The sequence below is a fragment of the Protopterus annectens genome, chromosome 16.part0 (genome assembly GCF_019279795.1).
Source record: "Protopterus annectens isolate FY-2018-M chromosome 16.part0, PAN1.0, whole genome shotgun sequence".
Taxonomy (NCBI): Eukaryota; Metazoa; Chordata; order Ceratodontiformes; family Protopteridae; genus Protopterus; species Protopterus annectens.
Window position 1 is genome coordinate 697,618,312 of NC_056750.1, and position 24,251 is coordinate 697,642,562.

Sequence of the window (24,251 nt, forward strand, 5' to 3'; positions counted from 1 at the left end):
ACATGGGTTTATATGGGTGACTCGAATGTTTATTATACAGATGATTACTACCTATATACGCAAGCTGTGGTTAAGGTATACTTTTGCACATGATAAACATCCCTGCCTTTATCAAAATGCTGTAACCATTACACTGTTGACATTAACATTGCTTCCACCTATTTCCTATTTAGATGGTTTCTATGTGTAAGCTAGGCTAAGCAAAGGGCAGTAGTCCCCTAACTCACTGAGCTTCACGTACTCATGACATAACAACATATAACAAACATACTGTGAGACAATACATTACATTCCTAACTACATTAGGCATAGCCCCTCACTGACACACTTCAAGGGGAACCTTGTTGTGTGAATGGGTAACAGACTATACCCCCCTGGGATCATGTGTCCCAGAACCATACAGCCAGGGGGTGGGGGAGCCTGTCCAGTTTAATAGCTGCAAGACCTGTTGGGGGAATTGAATGGTGTTGAATTGCCACATTAACATGCCCTCTTTAGATCACTAAGTGCCCCTATCACCCTCCACAACCACAGTCTTCAACAGCGTCCTGCAACTCTGCCTGGGATTGCTTCATTGGCTATGCTTGACAGAGGTTCAGTTACTTCATCAATGGTGCGGGGAAGGCCAACACACTGTTGCTATGCTCTAATTGCCCTTGGGCAGATAGATAGTAGGCTATCTGTGCACCTCTAATGTGCAGGCCATCACAGCCATAACATGTGAATAAACAGACCTTCAGATCACAATATACAATGTGAACTCACCATGTAGTCAGGAAACAGTTGAGTACAGCACGAACATACAGAACACTGATACTTAGTCACTCCAAATGCCTATCTTGGAAGCTAGAAGACTTGTATAAGGTTAAGGCTTTCTATTGCTTACCACTAGGTTACCTACAGGGGAGATGAAAATCAAGCACAGATGGGGAACATGCATGCAATGATACCATACTGGCCTATGTGTCTGCCTTACACTTTGGAATACTGGCCAAGGCTATTGGCGCCCCCATGGTGGCTTATTTAGGAGAGTCCTGAAGGTGAATACCAGCTCCATAAACAGCACAATAGCAGATTCAATGTGGTTTATGCTACTCAGCACCAGGGGTTGTGATCACAACATGCATGCACTCACAGCACTCCTCAAGATGGACAACATCAACATCTGTGCATTAACTGCAATCTGTCTTAAGGCTCCTGAGAGCACACCATCGCTACCATACTACAACCCATACCACACATTTCAGCCACGGAACATGGGCTGATAGACATGGAGGGATTGTATCCATATTCATCAGGGATACCTACACCTCCAGGTTAGTGGGGCAGCATGATACCTCTGAGATCATCCATGTGCAGCTAACATCAACCACAACAGCAATGTTGAATGAGGCCTGCTACAGATCACCCTCCAAGACCCAGGACTCCCATCTACCTGGAGACACTGGAGAACACAACAGTCCTAACACACACCCTGGCATTGGTCGATGTCAACTACCATACCATTAACTGGGAAACATACTCTGGTACTCACTTCTGGGACCAGCGCTTCCTGGAATGTATCACCTCATATGCCCTGTATCAGGTGGTAACCTCCCTAACGTGGGGTGGAAGCTACTAGATGTGGTCATCACCAACATGGGCAATGGGTGCACCACAGTGGAGGTTTACCAGTCACCGGTTAGATCTGGCCATGAACTATTCACTGTTTCCACACCTTAGCATCTCCCCCACTCACGGATATCACAGTGTATACCTTTCCTACAGCTAAATTTACATTACTAGTGACAGGGGTGGGGGTTACACAGCCCCCACACTAAGGGGAAACACTGCTCCAGATACAGACAGATTTACAAATGCAATCTATAAGCACCTACACTGATGTATGGATCGTGCCATCCCTGGTAAACCAAGACTCACTCCTCCTAGTCAAGGACACTGGTCTGGTGGACCTCTGCAATAAATAGGCTATACTACAGATGTAGGACAGTGTTCCAGACACACAGCAAATCCCACAAAGGGCAGACATCCATGACCACTATTAGTATGATATGTAGGTCCCTCATGACATCATCCAAGGCTAACATCAGCAGGAGAATATGCAAGGATTCGAAAGATAACTACAAAGCCTTCTTTGGCTATGTCAAGGATCTACGTGGTGAGACACAGATTTGCACTGTGCCAGTGAAATATAGCGCAAAATATGCTGACCCTACTGATATCCCCAACATCCTTGCAGATACATTCGGTGCATACTTCATCCCTTAAAGAGCCCACAACACTACCCGTAAGGTACAGTATCCCAACCATCAGAGACACACAGGTGGAAATGGCCCTCTCTAACAGCAGAACACAGCGTCAATGGAAGCAGATATTGACCCAGACTGCATCTTGAAAACTGTACATGATAACTTGCCCCCCATCTAATTATGCATTCCTACCTCAGCCTCTCCACAACTACATGCCCATACAATGGCGAGTGGCAACTGTTATTCCACTCCATCACGGGGAACTGACCATGGTAACTACCACCCCATAAGCCTGACTAGCCTGGTCTGCAATGGTATGGTTCGCATCCTCATGGCACTCATTAACAATGACCTTGGTAACCTACGGTCACGTGACCCAACCCAGGTCAGCTTCGTTGACTGCAGTTCATTCCTACTGAACCTATTTTACGTCTTACATACAGTCACCAAGACGTTAGATGACAGGGGAGGTGGTTCACACATACTACCTGAACCTCACCAAGGCTTTTGACACCATGCCCCACTCAGGTATTATTGATAAACACACCAGCCTGTACATTCACCCATACATCACAGGTTGGGATGCCAACGGGCTTGCACATACAACCCACATGGTACAACTTACGACTCGCGGTCTCCAGGTCTAACTCTTGAACAGTCATGACTGGTGTCTCACAGGACTCAGTCCTGGGAGCCATACTGCTTGGCATATACGTCTCAGAAGTACAGGCAAACACAGGTGAACTATGGCAGACCATGTTTGGCAATGACTGCAAACTGGGAGCCATGACTGATAGTCCAGCTGACACGGACATCCCTCAGGGGGCCTCACAGAGAACGTCACAGGGTGCCACTGACGTGGCCTCTAGCCAAGTGCCACTAACTACATGGTCATTCCATTGTGGAATTGGCACCCACATATTAACACATGAGTGGCAGCCACTTTAATACAGACGAGGTAATGGGGTATCTGGCGACTAAGGTAGACAGTGATCTCCCCTGTGACAATCATATCTCCACAGTTGTTTGGACATCCTTCTATGTAGGCCATCTGACTACTAAAGGATTCCCATCTAGACATAATGGGGTTATAGTGCCCTTTTACTCATCACTCATCAGTCCCATCATAGGGTATAATAATCCACGTGGGATGCACCTTAGAGGACATGTCCAACAGCTGGGGAGTCCTGGAATGTACCTCACCAAGGGGAATACTGGTCTCCAACATATGGCCTATGGAGCCAGACTGAATAAACTCCTGCTTTACTCAATGGCATCTCGTTTACCCAGAGATGATCTCCGCTGACCAACACAGCCATGTCGAACTCTGGCTTGATGGATATTCTCCACCTATGGGAATCCATGTCACAGTGAGCCACACACTGTAGTAAGCTGAACTTGCCACAACAATAACCGGAAGATGCTGGAGGGACAGCTTCCTGTCACAGACACTCCCCATACTTTGGAACAACATTCCTAACTACATTTTATGGAGCCCCTCACTAACACTCTGCAAGAGAAACCTTGAAGGGTGGATGGGGAACAGTAGATGCACCCCAGGGATCCTGCCATTGGCTCTGCTTTACAGAGGGATGGATAATGACTCAATGGGGTGGCAAACACTGACACATGTTGGCTGGCCTTGTGGATGGCTTCTGGCAGTTGGCCAAGTACCTACCTATGAATCTATACATACAGTATCTGCATATTCTGATAGCTTAGTTTACTGTTCAGGTGTTGACTTACCTTGTGCCACTGGCTGTTGTGTGTGCAATAGTTGATGGCTGCCTATGTTGGATGCACACAGTAGACTGCCTATACATGACAATTTACAGGTAGTCTTGTGTGTGTCCCATCCATTTTTACTGTGTGCGCAGAAGGGTGTCAGTCCCTACGTTCCTACACTGTCAGTGTGTGTGCTATACGTTCCCTCTTTGCCAAGACATGGGCATATTGGGCAGGCCTCTGTCTGCCTACTGGGGCTGGCTCAGGGTGTTTGTGGTCTTAGTACCTCTGTGCCTGTGGGGCCCTTGGCAATGGAGTGGGCTGTGAGGGTCTTCACCATTCTGTCCCTGCTGCAGCTGTTTCCACAGGACTATACTGTGTAACATGGCACACACTATGAAGATGTGGGCACACGGGCCTGGAGAGTACTGCAAGGCTCCACCAAATATGTCCAAGCCACAGAACCATGATTTCAGCATCCCAAACAAACACTCTATGATGATTCTGGTTTGTGCGTGTGCCTCATTATGGCGTTCCTGCATGGCTGTGTGTGCATTTCTGATGGGAGTCATCATCCACAGTTCCAGTGCATAGCCAGCATCCCCCACCAGGTGGCCATTTGGGATTTCCCCCTGGCAAATAACCGATACAGTTGTGAGGCATGCCAGATGTGGGAGTCGTGATAGATTCCAGGACTGCCAGCACACACATCCATGATAATGCCCTGGGCATTGCACATGACCTGGCAGTTGATGGAGGGGTATCCCTTGCGGTTTATGTAGCACCTTCCCTGCTCACCAGGTGGTGACTTGATGTGTATGTGCGTGCAGTCTATTGCACCCAGTACCTCCGGATATTCTGCCACATGGTGGAAGAGACGCATATTGCTGGCCAACTCCTCCTGCATTTGGGAGAAGTATATGTACTCATTGGCATGTGGTAACATGGCATCCAGGAGCTGGTGTAGTATCCTGGATGCTGATGCCTGTAAGATATCCATGATATCCCCAGTTGGTCTTTGAAAGGTACCTGCAGCTAGTATTCCCAGGCTTACACATAAATTCGTATCCACTGGGATGGGTTCCTCTCTGGTTGTTCTGGCTCTGAGGCGTGGCCGGCACAGCTCCACAAGTTGCTGTAGGGTGTCCCTGTCCACCCTGTAATGCTCTACTGTTTCCAGATCATGTAGCCCCTGGTAGTTTAGCCTGGGTCTGAACACTCTCCTCCTCCTCTGGTGCCTGCAGTGGTCGTGTGCATCATCCTCCACACCACCTTCAGTCTCCAACACATGCTGGTGGATCAAAGCTATGGCAGCCCTAACATGTACTTGATAAAAGTTCCCTGTCTGTATACACCACTGGTGCAGAGTGTATGGGAATACACAAATGTGTGTGAGGTGCTTTCAAACTTTATAGTATTGTGCTATAGATGCTGCTGATGTAAGTGGGTGTGTATGAACTATTCCAGCTGCTGCGTGTCTTAATTATGGGTTTTGCAATGAGTACTGCAAGTGTGGGGCCTTTACTTTGGAGATCTGCTTGCCTGCCTTGATTACTCTGTTGCCCTTTAATTCACTTTTAGACATGAATCCCCTCCCATTATCAGGCATGCATCCACCTGCCATCTTCCTTCTTTTGTACTTTCCCTACCCAGTCATGGCGAATTGTTCCTTTTAGCTGATATACTGCAATATCGCCTCTGTTCTGCTTTGACACCTTGCTGTTTTCTTTGCAGTACAGCCCCTCCTCTTCCCTGTTCTGCAGGTAGCTGCTGGCAACCTTGTTAGCTGTTGTCAATGGCCCACTGTAGGCTCCTAGGTGTTAATTAGTCATCTGTACTCCAATTTCACTGTTGCAGCATTTCCTTATTTCTTTCCTATATCCTTCTTGTTTCAGCTGCAGTACATGACACGCATACCCGTTTACCAGTTTTAGCGCGTTTTCATTTCCATTCGCATGCATACTCGGTTACCTTGTGTACTGTCAGCTAAGTATAGCTATGGGCAATTCGGCACACCCCTATCCTGTAGCTTTGCCTAGCTAGGGGCAGACCAGCTTAGCAATGCTCCAATGTGATTACAGCAATGGCGACACACCCCTCTCTTGATGTCATCTTTATCTCAAGGGCTTACTTCGGTGTTATAACGCTATGCTGTTTTGTGCATCCTTACACCAGCGGGAAATCTGCAATTCACTATTACTCCTCTCATTTGCATGGCATTGCCTACTAATTACTAGCTACTGTGCATAACACTGTCACTGCCCCTTAGCAACCCTTGCACCATGAGTATGGTGTAGCATGCCTGCCATTGACTATTATGGGGAAATCGTGATATGTGTTTCATTGCGGTTTTATTCTATATTTTTATATTTTCCTTGCAATCCCCTTTGCGCACCGCTGCCCTGCGTTTCCACGTCATGATAGTGTGACTATATATAGTAAATGTTAATTTTATATTTTGTACATTTTTTTATGCCAATGGATATATATTTAGCCAATGGCATATATTAACATTATAATACATGTGTTTGGTCAGCTGTCATGGCTCCGATTTTATGTTTGCAAAAATGTAAACCGTTTTCTACGGTTTACATTTCTGCTTGCTTACACTATGCCTGCACCACTTCCTGAATTGCTACATACCTTAATTTGCAGGCTACACTGCTGCACATGGGGTAATTAGCATACAAGGAGTTGTGCAGGCGTAGCGTACGCAGGTAGTGCACATGGAAACAGCTCGTACCTGAATCGCTCGGTGGCCATATTTGGTGTTAGATCGCCAACGCTACGCCTGCACCTGGCACAAGCTTCATGAATCCTGGGAAATAACCACAGTAAAGTGTTTAACTGGCTTCAGAAAGACAGACACTGGTCCTGCAAAGCTAAAACAATCACTGTTTAACTTAAGCAAATGACAATGGGGCCAGCCACTGTACTCTGACGATAGCCCTGTACTAGCAGTTATAGACACTTTCATGACTATGCATACCTCAGATGCCAAATTATAATAAAAATGGACACAGCAGTATATTAAACATTGTTCACATAAACTGTAGCTGCAGTACAATATTCCATCTTGCTGCACACAAAAAACATAAACGTTCCTTGGTCAAAATAAAGACTGTTTACTTCAGCAAATGAAAGAAGTGTCAGTCATCAATAGACAGGCAACTTAGCCAACAATTGTAAATGCTTTGTTTATTGTGCACACCTTACTTGTCTGATTATGATAAAAATGGCTACAGTTTCTTTCACGCAAACAGTAGTCATATTTAATTTTTTAAGATGCTTTACACAAACAGCCCTGCTAAATCCAATCAGTGACTGCTTAACTTAAATGATGGCAGTGATCACCACCTTTAACCAAAGAGTCCTAATACTCAACAATGATGTGTGTTTTGTTGACATTTGTTAAAAAATGGCTGCAATAATGCATTTCAACTTTATTTCATACATGCAGTAGCCACAGTAATGTATTTCATCTTGCCTCACACCAATACAGATTTGTCCTGCAAAGGCAGAATAATGGCAAAGTCACTTAAGTGAATAACAATAGTGTCAGTCAGGCTGATTTTATCCATAAAGCCACCATAGAAAGCAATTATACCATTTTTGATGGAGTTAAGCAGAGACATAAAATAACGATAAAACAAAAATAATAACTGACCACAATAATTTATTTCACACTCCCCAGAACATGCACACACATAGTCACCTATACTGCCTTCCTCATTATCAATGTAGAACTTCTTTTCCCATGGATTTGCTGAACAAAGTCTATTTCTTCTCAGTCAGACTATTCCAGTTAACAAATCTGGTAAACAAATGTAAATCAAGAAATGCATAGTTAGATGACTGCATACATTGCTGCCATTTTAGATACATGCATCCATTGTAGCCGTTTTGCTCTGTGTGTACATCTCGGATATCAGATTGTGATCAAATGACTGAATAAATATATAAGTAATAATGGTCTCAGTAATATATTTCATCTCATTGCTGTTAAGTGTAGGAAGTCAACTCAGTGCAACCCTGATGTGCAAGAACAGACATATACACTGTCACAGACAAAGCATGACACACACACACACACACACAAACACACACACATAAATATATAGGTGTGTTCATCAATTACAGCCACTTGCATGATGGTTTGCATTCAGATGTCTGCTGTGATTAAATGATTGAATGAATGCCCTCAGAAATACTGAGTCCATGGGGAGGGGTTGGCATAATGGTTAAGGTCTTTACCTTAGAGATACAAGGTACAAGGGTTGATTCTAACTTCTGGTTATTGGCTAGACTTGTAAAAGCCTACTGACTGATTTACATATGAATCTGTGAACATCTCATACAAAGATGCATGCATATACAAAGAAACACACACACACACACACACACACACACACACACACACACACACACACACACACACACACACACACACACACACACTTAAAATGCCATACAGCTTACTGGCTGGCAGTGGTATGAATAGTGCAACTAAACCATACTTAAAAAAAAAACAGCTAAAAAGAACACATGCTCCCATGGTTGTTCCCTCTTCCTTCACTTTCATTAAAGTCAACTGAGGCCTGGGCCAGTGACAGAATGCTCACCACTGTATTGTACAATGGCCATTCAGCATCCACTTAAGCAGTGCTTATTCTGCTTTCAAAACAGAGGAAAATCTGTAAAAAGGCATAACTGTCTTTTTACTCACCTAGAGTAAGGTCAGCAGGGCAAGTAGATTTTTTTGTTTTTTAAACAGTGATCAGAGCTGTGCATATACTCAGTAGTTCATAGGTTCATAGAGTAGTACTAAGCTAACTGCCCTTGTGAGGCATTTTAAGCCTAGCCAATTATCCCTTGTGAGACTCAAACCATGCACCTTGTGTTTGTAAGGCAAACACCTTAACCATTAGGCCACTCTCCCAACTTGAACTTCGGATCCTAAGAAAAAGGAAAGTTGACTTTTTACATGAAAAAATATGATTTCCTGACAGTTCTATTTACATTTGGGGACAGCACTCCAACAAGTAGTAACAAAGAACCACGCATGCGAATAAAATGCTTCTGCTATTAAATGTATAAGCACAGTAAGCCCAACTACAATCTTCTTTTTAGAAATTACATTTTTCCAAACTAGAGATAAGCTACCTTCTAACTTACAAAAATGAAATGGCTGATAATATTTTATCACGGAATGAGTTAATCACCCTGAACTTATTTATCTTATTTCCTATTTGTTGAGCGTATGAGAGTTTGTTGAGCTAGAAGTAGACGGAATGATTTAAAGCAAAACTCTACATCTATGACAAATCTGTTTCTGTCTAGAGGTTATAATAAAAATGAGGAGGCTACTGGATATTTATTTATATACATGTCAATGGGAAAGTGAGAAACTATTAATAAATTATATTACAGCAGTACTTTAAGGGATATTAGAAATACTATTAAAAAAAAACAGAAACAACAGATATTTTGTTAATGAACTGGGTATTTTTTATGACTACTTCCATTGTGAAATACCTTTGGAAATTGGATGTCTTTTGTAAAACAATAAGCCAAACTTGATTTGAGATTTAAGAGAGGTAGGAATATAAGTGATATAATGGTACATAGTTATTTTAAAACTTATGTACCATGAATTACAAATGTTTCTCTTCTTCAGGGTGTATCACTGTGGCAATTGTAATGCTTATAAATGTATCTGAATTAAGGTTGACTGTATTAATGGTATTAATTTTAAGTATAAGAGTGATTATATTTGCTATACTTTAGCAGTTATTTATTTATCTGTATAGTAATAAAGTGGGCAAAACCATAAGAAAATATAAAACTAGAATACATGAGCATTTGAATGATGATAGGAATAACAGATAAGAAAGCAGAGTATCTGAACTTGTGAATAGGATATAATATTCTTACAACCTGCACAATGAAACACATAATATTAAGGGACAGAGAAAGTGTACCCACAGACAGTCTTTTGTTGAAAAAATAGCAGAATTTATGTTTTATTCATTATGTCCTTAAGGGCTAAATAATGTTTTAGTTGGAAAGCACTAATTAATTAGTGTTTTAAATGTTTAATTATTTAATTGATTGTTAGTAAGGTATTCATAGTCTCTTATTTCTTGAATTGTTTGAAGTCCTTGGATGACACACATGTCAAAGCATGAACATTAGTTAATAAGAGAAAATGTCATACATGTTTGTTTCATTTGATCATTTCATTTTTTTCATTGATAACATACCATTAGTTTGAACTCATTATCTTTGACTTCAATCAACCCCTAAACACAAACTGTCCTTGACCTCAGCATCCACCTGTCTGCTCCTAGAAGATTTCATCTCCATGAGTGTAACTCTCTTCCTCTTATGCCACTTCTAATCTTCTCCTCCAGTCTAATAAGTCTTCCTTTATATTTCAGTCCACAGGAATCCACTTTTCTTCTTCTTGAACTGTGGAGCACTTGGTCTTGGTTGTGACCCTGCCTCCTTCCTTGTTGTTTTCATGCGTGATGTTTTTTCTCCTTGTCCACTGTTTAATTTCAACTTACTCCTTGCCATTCCCTTGCCTGTACTCCTTTGATAACGTCAACTCCTGTCCTTTTCTATTCCTTCCGCCATCTTTTTATACTAATCTGTCCACTAGCCTCCTGCTGTTTCTTTTGCAATCACTTTAGTAGTCAGTCCACTAGCTTTTCTAGCTCCCACATTCTCCCACTGAAGTTCTCCCTTTCTCCAGTAGACTCCACATCCTCTGCCACCTCAAAGATTGCTGATCCAAACTACTATCCTAGATGCAGAGCAAATCGCACATTTCTCATAGGTTCATCGATAAGTACTAGGCTGGCTGCTCTTGCATACCATGTTCAGCCTAGTCACTTTCCCTTTATTTGCTCAAAATAATGTATCTCACTAGGTTATAAATTGGCCTTACCCATCTAATGGTCAATTACTATATACTACCCTAAAGAGAAGAAATGAGGTCATGCCAGAGATAATTTAAGGGTACCACATATGGGATAAAGCTGCCTCTGTCTGTAAATAGTACAGGCATTATTCCTGGGGTAAATTTTTTGTCTCCTATCCAGTGATCTAAGAAGCACATGAATATGGACAGGGATAAACTCTCCCATACTGTCTGCTCAGTCTGTCCTGTTCCTTTCATGCTACTTTATTCCTTAATTCCTAATTGTATTCAACTGATACATTAATAGGTAATTAAAAAGCAAATTTACCTTCACTAGGGAGAGCAAGAAGGAATACATTAATGGCAGATTTATGGGTATTTAAGAAGCAAACATGTCAAACCTAATTCTGTTCTGACGACAGACACATATGTAAATATTTTTTCTCTCTCAAGCTTTTCACTGAAAGACAAATACGTACGGTTTCCTATTGTATAAATGCACAATAAATATGATTTAATATTTTAAACAGTGACAGAATAGGTTAGACTGGTACAAAAATAAAGTGGTTAAAGGACAGAAGTCCATCAGTGGAGCTGCCTGGGATAGCACCACTGTAGTAGTGGGTTGTTTCTACAGGGAAACTGTTAAACACATCTAAGCACCTGTTTCCTACTCTGGTTGATGGAAAAGAGACCTCACATAGGAGGTATTTTGATTTAGTATATGCTACACGTATTGAAGCATGAAGTTACTGATGAAGACTACCTTTTACTTCCATAAATCATCTTTATTAGGATTATTAAGAGATACATCATTTTCCAGTCACACCAAACCCAAGTATTCCTGGACTGGAATTGTAGGTAGAAAAATGAGTAAGTGGCAGTTAATAACTAAAAGGAAGTGATGCAGACCACACCATGTGTAGGTGTGTGTCAGGGTGGGTGTACATGCATGGTCATACAGTCAAATACTTACATCTAGGTAGAAAGCAAGATTCTTAAAAGGTTAAAGACTGACTGCCTTGGAGGTTCAACATGGAATTAATTGTTAACAATATACCTGTGAACAGTAACAAACTTCAAGCATTGTAAGTGAATTTACTGGGCTTGTTTTAGAAGGAGAGACCAAGACCAACAACATGCTGTAAGATAACAGCTGGATATATTAATGCATTTCAAATGCATTTGTTTCTAGCAAAATGGGAAATCATTAGCACAGGATGGACTTCTGCCACTATATAGTATTAGGTGATATTAACGATTTCGTAGGTGTTTCAAGTTAGATGCAAAAGTTCAAACTATAACATTTTCACATAAACAATCCCTTCCATGATAGACAAACACAAGCCAGCTCCATTGGGATAGAGGGTTATGTCCAGGCTATGATCCAGGTTATTCAAGTTCAGTTAGTGTCTCAATCCCCTTCAAGAATTGTCAGGGAAGAAGCTGAATAAAGAGGGTTGTCTTTAGTGCAGGGACAAGGCCATGTTACAAGGCAGGGTATGACACTAGGGCTGTGAAGGAGAAGCTACTGCTATGGTAAGTGAGAATGAAAAGGGGACATGCCACAAGTAAGGTGTGTGCATTTCCCTCATGCTGCTTTTGCGCACTCACCTGGATGACATCAGTCCTTCATATTAGCAGAATGTATTCCTTAAACAAACACTCAAGCTTGACTGCTGTATGACAGCTGCAGTTTATACAGTCCTCAGTGCATTGCTAAGGGGGGACCATCACCCAAATTGCTGTAGAGGTCTTATTCAGAAGGATCCATCCAGTGAAAGGAAGCACTAGGTCTCCTCCAAGTGCAGTGAACCTGAGAAGAATGGCCATGTGGAAAGCTGGAGATCTGAAGTTCACAGTATGCAGCCCTACTGGCCAAAACACACAGGAGGAACCTTTGCAAGGCCTGGAAATTTGGGATATTATCATTAGGTGACCTGGATTAATCCTTTGAAAAGGGTCCTTAGCAGGGTCTAAAACAAATGTAGGAAGTGTAAGCCTATCATGAAGGAAACTTACATTTTAAGCATCACCATCAGATGAGAAAGCATCTGGTCTAACAGATATTTAATGTGTTGACAACTGTCTTACATCCATTCACTATATCAGAAACAAAAATGTGTGAGACTGAATAGCAAATTATCTTCTTCAGGCAACAAGCTGAATTCCCCCATTATGAACTATCTTGGGGTTTCCTTGAGACATCCTTGAGATAAACATTATAATTTCAATTCTTGCAAGAAAGCTTTTCTACCTCCTAGAGGATGGTAGACAAGTACCCAATATTGTAAACCTTCAAATGTAATTTCCTAAAGGGGGCTAACAATTCTTATATAGATTCATGAGATTTGTTTCAGTTCTGGCACTGATCCCTTCTATACCAGTTGATTATTTTACTGAAAAGTGAGTCTACCTTCTGCACAAGTGTATGCAGTAGTGTATAAGGCACTCATGTAAGATAAATGCATTAAAAAGGAATTGCAATTATAACATGACAAGACCGTCACAATAAAAGTGATATTTAATGTACAAATAATCACTGTCAACTTAGTTTTAAAAATCTGGAGTAATAAACACTACTCAAGTCACATGAAGTTCCTGAGGATGTTGCAGTTCCTGGATCCACAGGTCATATGCCCTGAATATAGAAAAAAAAAGGGTTAACTGTATCTTTGTATATTATCCATTTTCTATCAAATACCCTTAATTCAAACAAGCATATTTCCTCTTTTCATAAATGAGTTAAAACACATGAAGAAGGGCTATATACACATATGTTATGGACTTTTCATTGTTCTGGCAAAGGAATAATCCACTGAAGTAATACTTATGTGATAAATATTATTTACTCCACTCTCCTCCCACATTCCAAAGACATGCCATAAGTGAGTTGATGTTTTTTAAATTGCCTTTAGATGTGTGAGCTTAAATGTGTACATAAGTGTGTGTGTGTGTGTGTGTGTGTGTGTGTGTGTGTGTGTGTGTGTGTGTGTGTGTGTGTGCGTGTGTGTGTGTGTGTGTGTGTGTGTGTGTGTGTGTGTGTGTGTGTGTGTCCTCCCATGGGCTAGTGCTCCTATCAAGATTAGCTTCTATGCCTCTTGCCCACTGAATGGCAGGACAGGTTTCAACTTCCTCATGACCTAGTATTGGATTGAGTAGGTGACTTGAAAATGAATTAATGAATGAATGGATGGATGAATGAACGAAACTATCACTCTTAAAGCAGGACAAAGTTTTGTGAAAATATGTTACACTTTGCAAAACAAAATGCACCAGCTGATTATCATGTCTAAAAGCCATGTATCCAAGACCCCTGAAAACACACTTGCTGTGTATGATAGAATTATGAAAGAGGCCATGGTGTGTAAGGAGAAAAAGAGAAATGTATCAAAGGTACAATTTAAATGTTTTATAAATATTTATTTTAACAAAGCAATTTAAAAGGGGAGCTAGCAAAATTCAAAGAATATTGCAGTTCAGGGCATTGCATTTTGGAATCCAGGTTCATACAAAGTGTCAAGAAAATAAAAAGAGAAAATGTTGTTATCCAAAAGACATTCTCTGTATATGTAATTGCTCCTATTACTGGGTAGTCAGCATACATACTGCAAATGTCCTAGGACCATATTATACTGGTCATAAAGTCACTGTGGGGTGGTCATTACAGGGAATTTATGTATCTCCATATATTCAGCCTTTAATCTAATGCATTACTTCATGCTTGTATGAAGGTATTGGTGGCAACAAGATGAATCAGGTAGCCCAGCCTTCTCTGTCTTCAGCAACAGTCTGCTGCTCATGCTTTGGGATCCACAGGCATTTTCAGGCAAAATTAGATACTTTCTTCAGTACATTCTGACAAGTATATCATGAAGCACAGAACAATTGAGATGATGACTGTGACACCCTCTCTTTACCCCAGGGCCAGTACTCAAGGAGCCTCAATCCTCACCACTGACACAGGTGAGAGATGGTTACTAAAACAGGGATAGATTTACTCAGTATTTTCAAATGCAGCTCTCTGCCTTAAGCAGAATTTCCCGCAAGAGCAGTTCCAAGTGACTAACACACCTACAACTGGGTATTTGACTTTCACACACACACACACACACACACACACACACACACACACACACACACTCACTCACTCTCTCCTGGGAAAAGCTAGCACAGATTTACTAGCTGTGACCCTTATGCCCAGACAGTAAGGTAACAATGCTGCCACCAGCCAGCCATGTCAGGCTCTTACAAGGGTATCCAATTATACTGAGTAAAATCAATACTAATATAAATGGTAGTGTGTAAAGGTATCCAATTATATTGAGTAAAATCAATACTAATATAAATGGTAGTGTGTAACCCAAGCAGCAAGACTTTTCAGTGTGGCTAAGGCATCACTAGAATAAGCACAAGTACTCTCAAGAGCTTAAAAGTAATCTGGAAAAGACCAGCCACAATAAAAGGTATACAAATATTTAATAATAAATAAAATAGAAAACATGAGCATATTAATTAAGTGCAATAAACATCAGTTTCAATCACAAGAGAAATAAAAATAACACAACTGGACAGATCCAAGCAGATGCAGAAAAACAGTACATAGCTAATCGCACTGTAATTCCTGACTGTCTAAAGAACTGTTTCCTAGCTAACTTAATTAATTCAGCAAGGCATTATGAGATGCTGAGAAGCTTACTTCAACTAGCCAGTGTGATAATCTTCCAACTTCTGAGTACAACTGAACTGAATGTGATAACTGCCATAGATTTTTATATCAGGTTCCACAGTAACAAAACAAGCCTATCTGTTTTCCATCCCCTCAGTGCTGGTTATAGAATGACATCACATTTGATGACATGACTCTGGCAGAATACAGACTCAGGGCTTTTCTAAGGTCTATTGCAGTATTTGAAAATTATTGAATTCTTTGTTTAAACATAAACATTTAATCAATTATAACAACACCGCTGATATATGTTTAATACAAGCACCTGTACATATCAGTGTGATGAAAAATGACAGAAAATTATTTACAAAACAATTTTAAAAACTACAAATAACTATTCTGGCATATGTTTCACATGCATAGCCCTATTATCCCTGGTACAGATGGCAGTACGTCGTCACAATGACCGTTAAAAGAACTATCATTTTACTAGAACGAAACTAAGGACTAGAGAAGCCAGAACAAACACACACTTATTCATGAATTTGGCTTAGGGAATTCAATGACTTCCCTTCCTCAGACCTCTGAGGTGAGGAAGAAGGGAAATGTATGAGGAGCAACACGCATGTTCTCTGTTGTTCTAGCTAATCTAGTTTCGTGTTATTCAATTTAATGTCTTTTATCGTGCCTTTGTCTGTTTGTGGAACTATCATTTTAGACCTAATCTAAAATGATCAAAACCAACAAAAATTAAGAATAATTTTTTTTTTTGCAGATGGCAAGCCCCCATGTCCCCCCACACTCCTACTAATTATATACACTAACTCCATGATCACAAAATAACAGGGTGAGGGCAAGTTCCCTTACACTGATGTACCACAATCCCATACAAATCACTGGCATCAAAATTTCAGTTGCAAATGTTTGCTCTTCTGAGCGCTCGCTGTTCTTTATAGCCTGAAAAACAAAACATTTGCTCATATGAGTGTTTAATGTTTCAGACTGTAACCACCCTACCATTGCTTCAAATTCTTGTTTCAGTTAGCTATACCTTACATATCTTTCATGGGAACTACCCAGCCGGCATCATCATTTGCCCAACTACCTCACAGAAGAGCAATGTTCCACTGAGATGCCAGAGCTCCTCATTTTATTATGGAAATTGAGTCCAAGTACCCTGCATTCAAATGTCTTACCTTTTCTGACTACCTACATCTCAGTACTATAGGAGATAATGCTGCAGTAATGTTACTGTTGAATCCATGTTCTGAGGGATCCCCCAGTCCTGTTTAACTTACCTCATAACCAAGACCCCAAATCATTAAACTCTACCACATAAAGCAGCTAAATTTTCCTTCAATAAAAACAAAACTCCACATATTTATAGGAGTAAACATTGCCTTTGCTAGGAAGGCACCAATTTTCATTGAACTACTCAGATGTGAACTACTCCAGTGCATGTTGCAATTCACAGTCATGTGAAGCTAAGAGGATAACATCAGCATACAGAAAATATACAGCCATTACATCTTCCGAAAGAATGCTCTAGAAGAGCTGGGGTCATCTTGGTCCTTGCACATGGAAATTATAAACAGGTAGGGAGACAAAACACTTGCTTGGTCATACAATGTCCAGCTCAAGCTTATCCAATTTAATGATGAGAAAGCAGATACTACTTTCACTCCTCAAATGAAGGGACTTAGTTGTATGCAGTAGTACCCCTGCACCCTGTACTGTTATAGCATATCCTAAAAGGCTCTCTAGCATACAGTTTTATGTCTTCTTCAGGCCTGTGAAATACACATAAGCAGTACTAAAAAACTGTGCAGGCCCTTCACTGTCACTCCAAGGGCAAATATTTGATGCCCTGTTTCATTGCTAGAACATAATTTACATTCCTCCTCTGTCAGAGGCTTAGCTATTAGAAGACTTCTCTTTCAAGCCTTGTCAAATATGTTTTTCCAAAGAAGTTGAGGACTATGATCCTCCTTTAATTGGAAAACACAGTCCTGCCCCTTTTACAAAAAACTGGGAATATTTCTCCAGTTTGTTAATGCACAGTAAGAATCTAAACTTTTTTTATACAACAACAAAAAGGAGACTTTAACCATGACACCTAACATTATCCAGCATCTTGCCTAGCTCTGTTGGTGTAGAGAGATATGTGCTATGCCCACCAACCTCAGTACATTTCTCTGCAAAGTTGCTTTTTTGGTGGTAGCATGAGAAAGGAAAGGAATAAGAAGGCTTTCCCTGCTTATCTCCATTTTTCTGCTTCTTTCTCTTTTGTGAGAGTAGAGGGATGATGCGATTGAAAGATGATCATGCCTACTTCCTGGTGCAGACTGTGGATCAGGTAATGAGTATAACTGGTTTAGGCATGTGGGCAGGAACTTGTGATGTCCTGCCATATGAGGCAACAGCATCACTAGATTGTGTTTAAAGGTAGGTACTTCCAAGGGGAAAGGGAGGCTGTCCATCTACACACATTTCCAGTTTGCTTTAGCCACAGCATTAGCACATCCTACATCCTGGTCGTTGGGACATTAGCAGCCCTAAGAGCTGAAAAGGCACTACTGCCTAGAGAGGTGGAACCACTTTCTAGCAAAGGATAGTGCTGGAATATGCCAGAGGATGATGGTGGGTGTCCATCATCTATCAAAGCTATTGGGTACAGAGGGAGCAGAAGTCAGCAGTGACTCCTCAGCAAGTACCTACTGCAGACTAACCTAAGTGGGAAACTGTATTTGGTAATAATGGACTTAAAATTAACAAATGTCCAGCATATCTTCAATATTTCCCCACTATCATTGAAGCTGTCATCTGCAATCTACCACTCCTTAATGTAGTATGGGAACAAGGATATATATATATATATATATATATATATATATATATATATATATATATATATATATATATATATATATATATATATATACACACACTGACAATAACTGTCATGTCAAAGTAACCCTAAAATTGGAAATAAAACATAGAGGAAACCTGACTATGCCAGTATATGAGTGAACATTTCATCAATGATTTCTGAAGGATATAGTTTTGACTTATTGTTTGCATGCAAAAGCCTGCCTAAAGTTTCCACTTACACTGGAACCGTTGTCACAGTCTACTGGTGCCTTCAGTGACAGCACTAATAGATACAATCACATTGGCAATAACTATTACTTTCTTGTAGCTCAAAATGCTGTAATATTCACACAAAGCTTGCACTATGGTAACATGTTAATCAGCCAGAGATCAAGCAAGCATTTGAATGAAAAGGACATCAGGCCCTACATATGATCATTTTTATGCACCATTTCAGTAACTAGTTACATAAATATTGCAGTTCCACAATTACAACAGATCTCCAGTACAACAAAAATGTAAAATCCCAAACCTGCTTTCCAGATGGCTGAAATCGAGTAGGTTAAATTCTCTGTTATCCTGTGAGTGGTAGATGGTGTCCACATCCTGTAACAGCAAAGAAAAGGAAGAACATAATATTAAAAATATCCCACATCATCAAAACCTAAATCAAAAGGATGACAAATTCAATTTAGACTTAGGGTGGCAGATCCTGTGAACTGTACATCAGTGTAGTGACTGTGTTATTAATGATGACCAGAAGGAAAATAAATAACAGGTGCATGCTATCAATAGGAATATATGTAGTTAATTATGGATAATTATTAAATCAAAATACTACACAATATGCCAGGAGATATGGATGACTGTTTCCCAGGTAATGTGACTGTTTTTCTACCTTCTGTCATAAAAAAAATTATCATTAGTATTAGTGAATAGAAGGAAAAAATACCAGAGAGGGAGAAAAATACAATAAATTATTTTTTATGTGCATCATGGCTGGATTTGTTTTAACATTTAATTTATTTTCTTGTCAATATATCTTGATATATTGAAACAGTGATATAATGTTTCTATCGTAATGCACATTTCTTACATACTCCTCCTCATATCATGTCCTATTTCCTTTTTCATATTTCTTTAGACCTGTCCCCAATCACACTGGCTTTTTCATACATATATTGCCATGCATGTATAAGTCCTCCTACATTCACCACTTTAAACACTCCTATGCTGCACCCTCTCCTCTAAAAAACAAGCTTTGCATTAGAAACAAATTAAACTTGAACTAAAGGGGCCATTCTCCTACAACCTCTCACTCATCAAACCCCATTGCTGTGGTGACATTCATCCGAACCTTGGGCTACCTCCACTGACCAAATATGACTCTTCCCCTTTCTCGTACCTACCCCTTGTCCTGCACAGTACCTCCACTACCCATTCAGAGCTGAAGTTATTTTATGTTAACATTAGAAGCATTACTACCAAAATAACTGGTCAACATGCAGGCTAACCATGCACTCAGCACACATTCTCACAGAAAACCAAGTCCAGGAGGATGAGGTGCTCAAAACAAAACCAATAAACAGGAAAAAAGCAACAGCAATTCTCACAGACTCTGAAACCTGTCTGAAATTAAGCATCAAAGATACAGAAATTGCTTCCCTGGTTACAGCATTTATAGACTTCAACATACAGAAAAGAAGGGCAGAGGTATCTGCTGTAATATTCTCCAATATTCTTGAACTCTCAGTATACTCTGGCAGTTCTCCGGCTTTTAGGAATGGTGAAATCCTCATCTCCCTTCTCAATGACCTTATACATCCCACCAGAAGACAACAGCTTTACTGTTGAAGACATTCTTTCCTGGATAACGTTAAGCATCCTTTATGAAACTTTCATTCTTGGGGACCTAAACATGGACTGGCTCTCCTACACTACTGACTAACACCATATCACAAAATCTATTTGTTTACAATCAAATTATCCAAACCCCGTTAAAGTACAATGATCCTAATAATAAACAATGCCTTTTGGACTTGATACTGACCACCAACCCAAACAAAGTATCATCCTAAGGACCCTTACCAGAAATATTTATCAATCACCTCCCCAACTTTGCAATTAGAAGCACTACACACGTCCCGAAAAATATCACTTTACTGAAGTCATTAATCTAAAAAATTTTAATCCCAACACATTCATATTCACAGTAAAATGAATCAATTCTAATCTACTCAGAAACATTCTTCTTCATGATCCTGTTCCTTTCCTTAACGCAACTGCCCTTAATGTTATAAACTTATTCACTCATTCTACTCAAAGGTTGGGTCAAGTTCTATGGAGTAGGCCCTTCAGACAATCATTCAGACCCCTATCCTAATCCTGGCTAAGCCTATCCTACTGCTGCCTGAGAGAGAGAGATTACACATGTAGTTACTCTGCAATACAGTACCACATCACTCATATACTCTCTAGTACACCCCCACATTCATGTCCAGGTGCTTTGGAACAGGTCAAATTGCCTCCTTCCACACAGCACAACAGTGGCAACAAATGCTATTCTCTCCTTCCTCCATCCATCACTGGCATTTCCACCGTCCTGTACTGCTACATAAACATGTGCTGTGTGGGTGTACTTAGAGCTTTCTCTCTGTACCACAAAACTGAGTTGTTTGTATAGACATTTTTGCAGTCCTGCCAAGTTAACATTGTATGCTTCCTGGAAATGTCAATATATATGGAATTGTGGAACAGAAGAATAGGACTCAGGGAGCCATACAGTTTGTGCAGGTAGCAAACATAAAGTAAAGAGGACATGTAGAATATGCAAAAAGGAGATTTTGACAGAGAAAAGATTGCTATGGAAGATCAAATTTTACCAGGCTATAAAACATTAGATGGACTGCAGTAAAATTGTTTCCATATATTTATGTAAATATAAAAACCCAGTCCTGTTATTGATTAGATTTGCTTTGCAGTTTATAAGACTTACTTATACAGACATTTATAACGCTGTGTCAGCATTATTTCTAGTACAGTTTTTTTGGTACGTCAAAATAAAACTCTAATCATTCTGCTTCACATTATTAACTTATATATATATATATATATATATATATATATATCCTTCCATCCTGATGGGGGCAATTAATCATTTTCCTATGAATTAAACAACACTTCATAAGAAGATGGCTGGAGAGATTCACATAATCAAAAACCACAAATGACTGCAGTAGAGAAAACCTAAAAATCCAACAGGGTGATCCAGATATGATTATTTGTGTTGAAGGTGCCACACTGTGTCAGAGTGGTGAGCTTCATGGGATGTATGTTAAAACCGTATGGAACTAGATGCACGAACAGTGATAAATGCTACGACCAGAGACTGCATAAATACCAGCACTCTACGAGGCTAGATGGAGGTATCAGGACAGTTCTACTGTTTCATAGTGATTGTTTACCCTCTAAGCAGATACTACATCTGAGAATAGAGTGGGTTACTTTAATAAAGCATTACTATTTAGTTAACCTGTATGCTTCTACATGTTATATATACAAGGTGACAAGGCTAAACTGTAGATTAGATGAATCTACAGTCAAGGTTCTTGCTAAGACCTTTACCTCTGTCTGGATACAGTATAACAGAACAAGAGCATCAGAAGATTAATGGGAGTAAGCAGTACAACAGAAAGGATGCCAGTGGTACAGAAAACCCCATAAAGGACGGTTGAGTAAGATTCAACAATGGGACACACCACCAGTTAGCTTGTGCAAAAGGTTTGCTGTCTGTAAATTTTACCTACTGTGCCTGTTCTACCTAAACATGTTTTACGTATGCATTCACGCATTACACTGACTTTTCCATTACTTTGATTTATGGCAATAGAAGACAATTCACCTATGCAGGACTGCCCTTAAAGGAAATGCAACATTACTCCTTTGCTCTGCTCCTCCCCGTTTTCCTCCACCTTTCTCCATTTCTAAATGCCTTCTTGAATACATCCACAGTTTTATCATTTCTCTTCCTTAGCAAGTCTAGTGACTAGCACACTGCATCAGTCATCCAGAATTCATCCTTTTTCCATCTTCACCACAAACTCACTATCATTCCCACAATTCTGGCTCCCATAATCATTCATGGCATCATATTCCTCCTGTTCAACAGCTCCCTATTTGATGTTCGTTCTTACACATATTATCACTCCCTTCACCTCCCCACTCTCATTCATTCTTTACAGGCATCTCTGTTCCTCAATACTGCTTGTCACTGGGCATTGTTTATGTGATAAACATATGGCATCATCATATGTCATTACTTGTGGCAATCCATCTTTTCTAACAGGCTGAAGGGGTTCAGAGGGAAAGTTGGTGCCAATTACTTGCCAAGCCCATTAGACCAGCCTCTCTTCAATACCTTATTCTCTTATTATTATTCTTTTTCAATTCCACTTACTGCCTGAACATGTTTTCTTTTTTGCATCATAGCTTAAAGATCCATTCATGAAGACGTACCTTCCAAACTCAGCCCCAAATACTGCTTTTCCTTCCAAGTCGTGATGTGCTTGTCCCTAGCAAATGGTTAATCTCTCTCTCTCTCTCTGCCAGACCTCATCTTCCCCTTAACAAGATGGTGCCCCTCTATCCTGCCATCCTCTGCACGCTGTCATTATGCTCCCTAATTTTCTCTCTCTTCAGTGTACTGTCTCACTGTCTGTGAGACAGCTGATAATGATATCTGCAATCCCCATCTTGTCAATTTTTTATCCAATTATGTTCAGTTTTTTTTGCCCTCTCAAATCCCTTTACTTACTGCCTCTCATCCGTCCTCATTCCCTCTTCTCTTTCCACCTCTCTCACACTTCTCCTCCTTTCTACTCTTCTTCCCTCTGCATGCCGCTCACACCTTTTCTCTGTCTTCTCAGCATAGTATCCTTTCTTGCAACTGTTCCCACTTCCCTCTTCTAATGTCTTCATATTTCTCTGTATAATGGCATACTGCTTTCCTGTAGCAAAATCAATCTCAGTCATTATGGCTACATCTTATCCATAATGGTCTGAAAAGCGTAATTCCATTTTTCCAACCATATTCTCACATTAACTGCTTCTTGAACTAAACATTGTAGCATACTCTTGCATCTGTAACTCTCTCTCTCTCTCTCTCTCTCTCTATATATATATATATATATATATATATATATATATATATATATATTTTTTTTTTTTTTTTTTTTTTAAGCATATCATTGTATCTGCCAACATGTTTTGTTAATTTCTTATGTGATCCTATCCACATGGGCTCTTTCCGAAAATGGTCCACTGAGATCACTGCACCTTTCTTGCTACCACTTCTGCTATCTCCATTGAGAGGTTAATGACATTTATTTGCATGGTAACGTGTTCACCCTTCCCACCTGGCCATCACCTTATTCAGCTCTTCCTATTTTTTGGCAAATCATACACCTGAGATTGATTTTGCTGTCCCTGGAATCCTTTGTTTTCCTTAGAAATGCTTTTGATCATTTTGGTGATTGAATTTCCTAGCATTAAACCCCTTGTCCTTTTCCTTACTCTGTCTCACTTTCTGTGTGCAATCCCTCTCCCACTCTAGATGCACCAGACTACTTTCTGCCTATCTCTCAGCACTGTCCCCCCTTCCTGTTGTACGGATTACTCCTTTCCCATCACTGGTGTACATTTCTGCAAGGTGTAGAATGCAAACTGGAGATCATTTACATAACCTCACACAAATACCAGTACAGAGGCTCCTGAACTGAATTGCTATATGCCCTTTGGATACAATCTGGAAATC

The 24,251-nt window shown here is 40.2% G+C and overlaps 1 protein-coding gene across 1 annotated transcript in view; it reads right to left on the bottom strand.

The window, feature by feature from the left end:
• Positions 1-24,251, bottom strand: part of CARMIL3 (capping protein regulator and myosin 1 linker 3) — a 3,552,770-nt gene that overhangs the window by 1,371,163 nt on the left and 2,157,356 nt on the right. Inside the window, exon 8 of the mRNA XM_044058175.1 lies at positions 18,972-19,045. Within this exon, the coding sequence (XP_043914110.1) occupies positions 18,972-19,045 (74 nt within the window). The remainder of the gene's footprint in view (positions 1-18,971; positions 19,046-24,251) is intronic.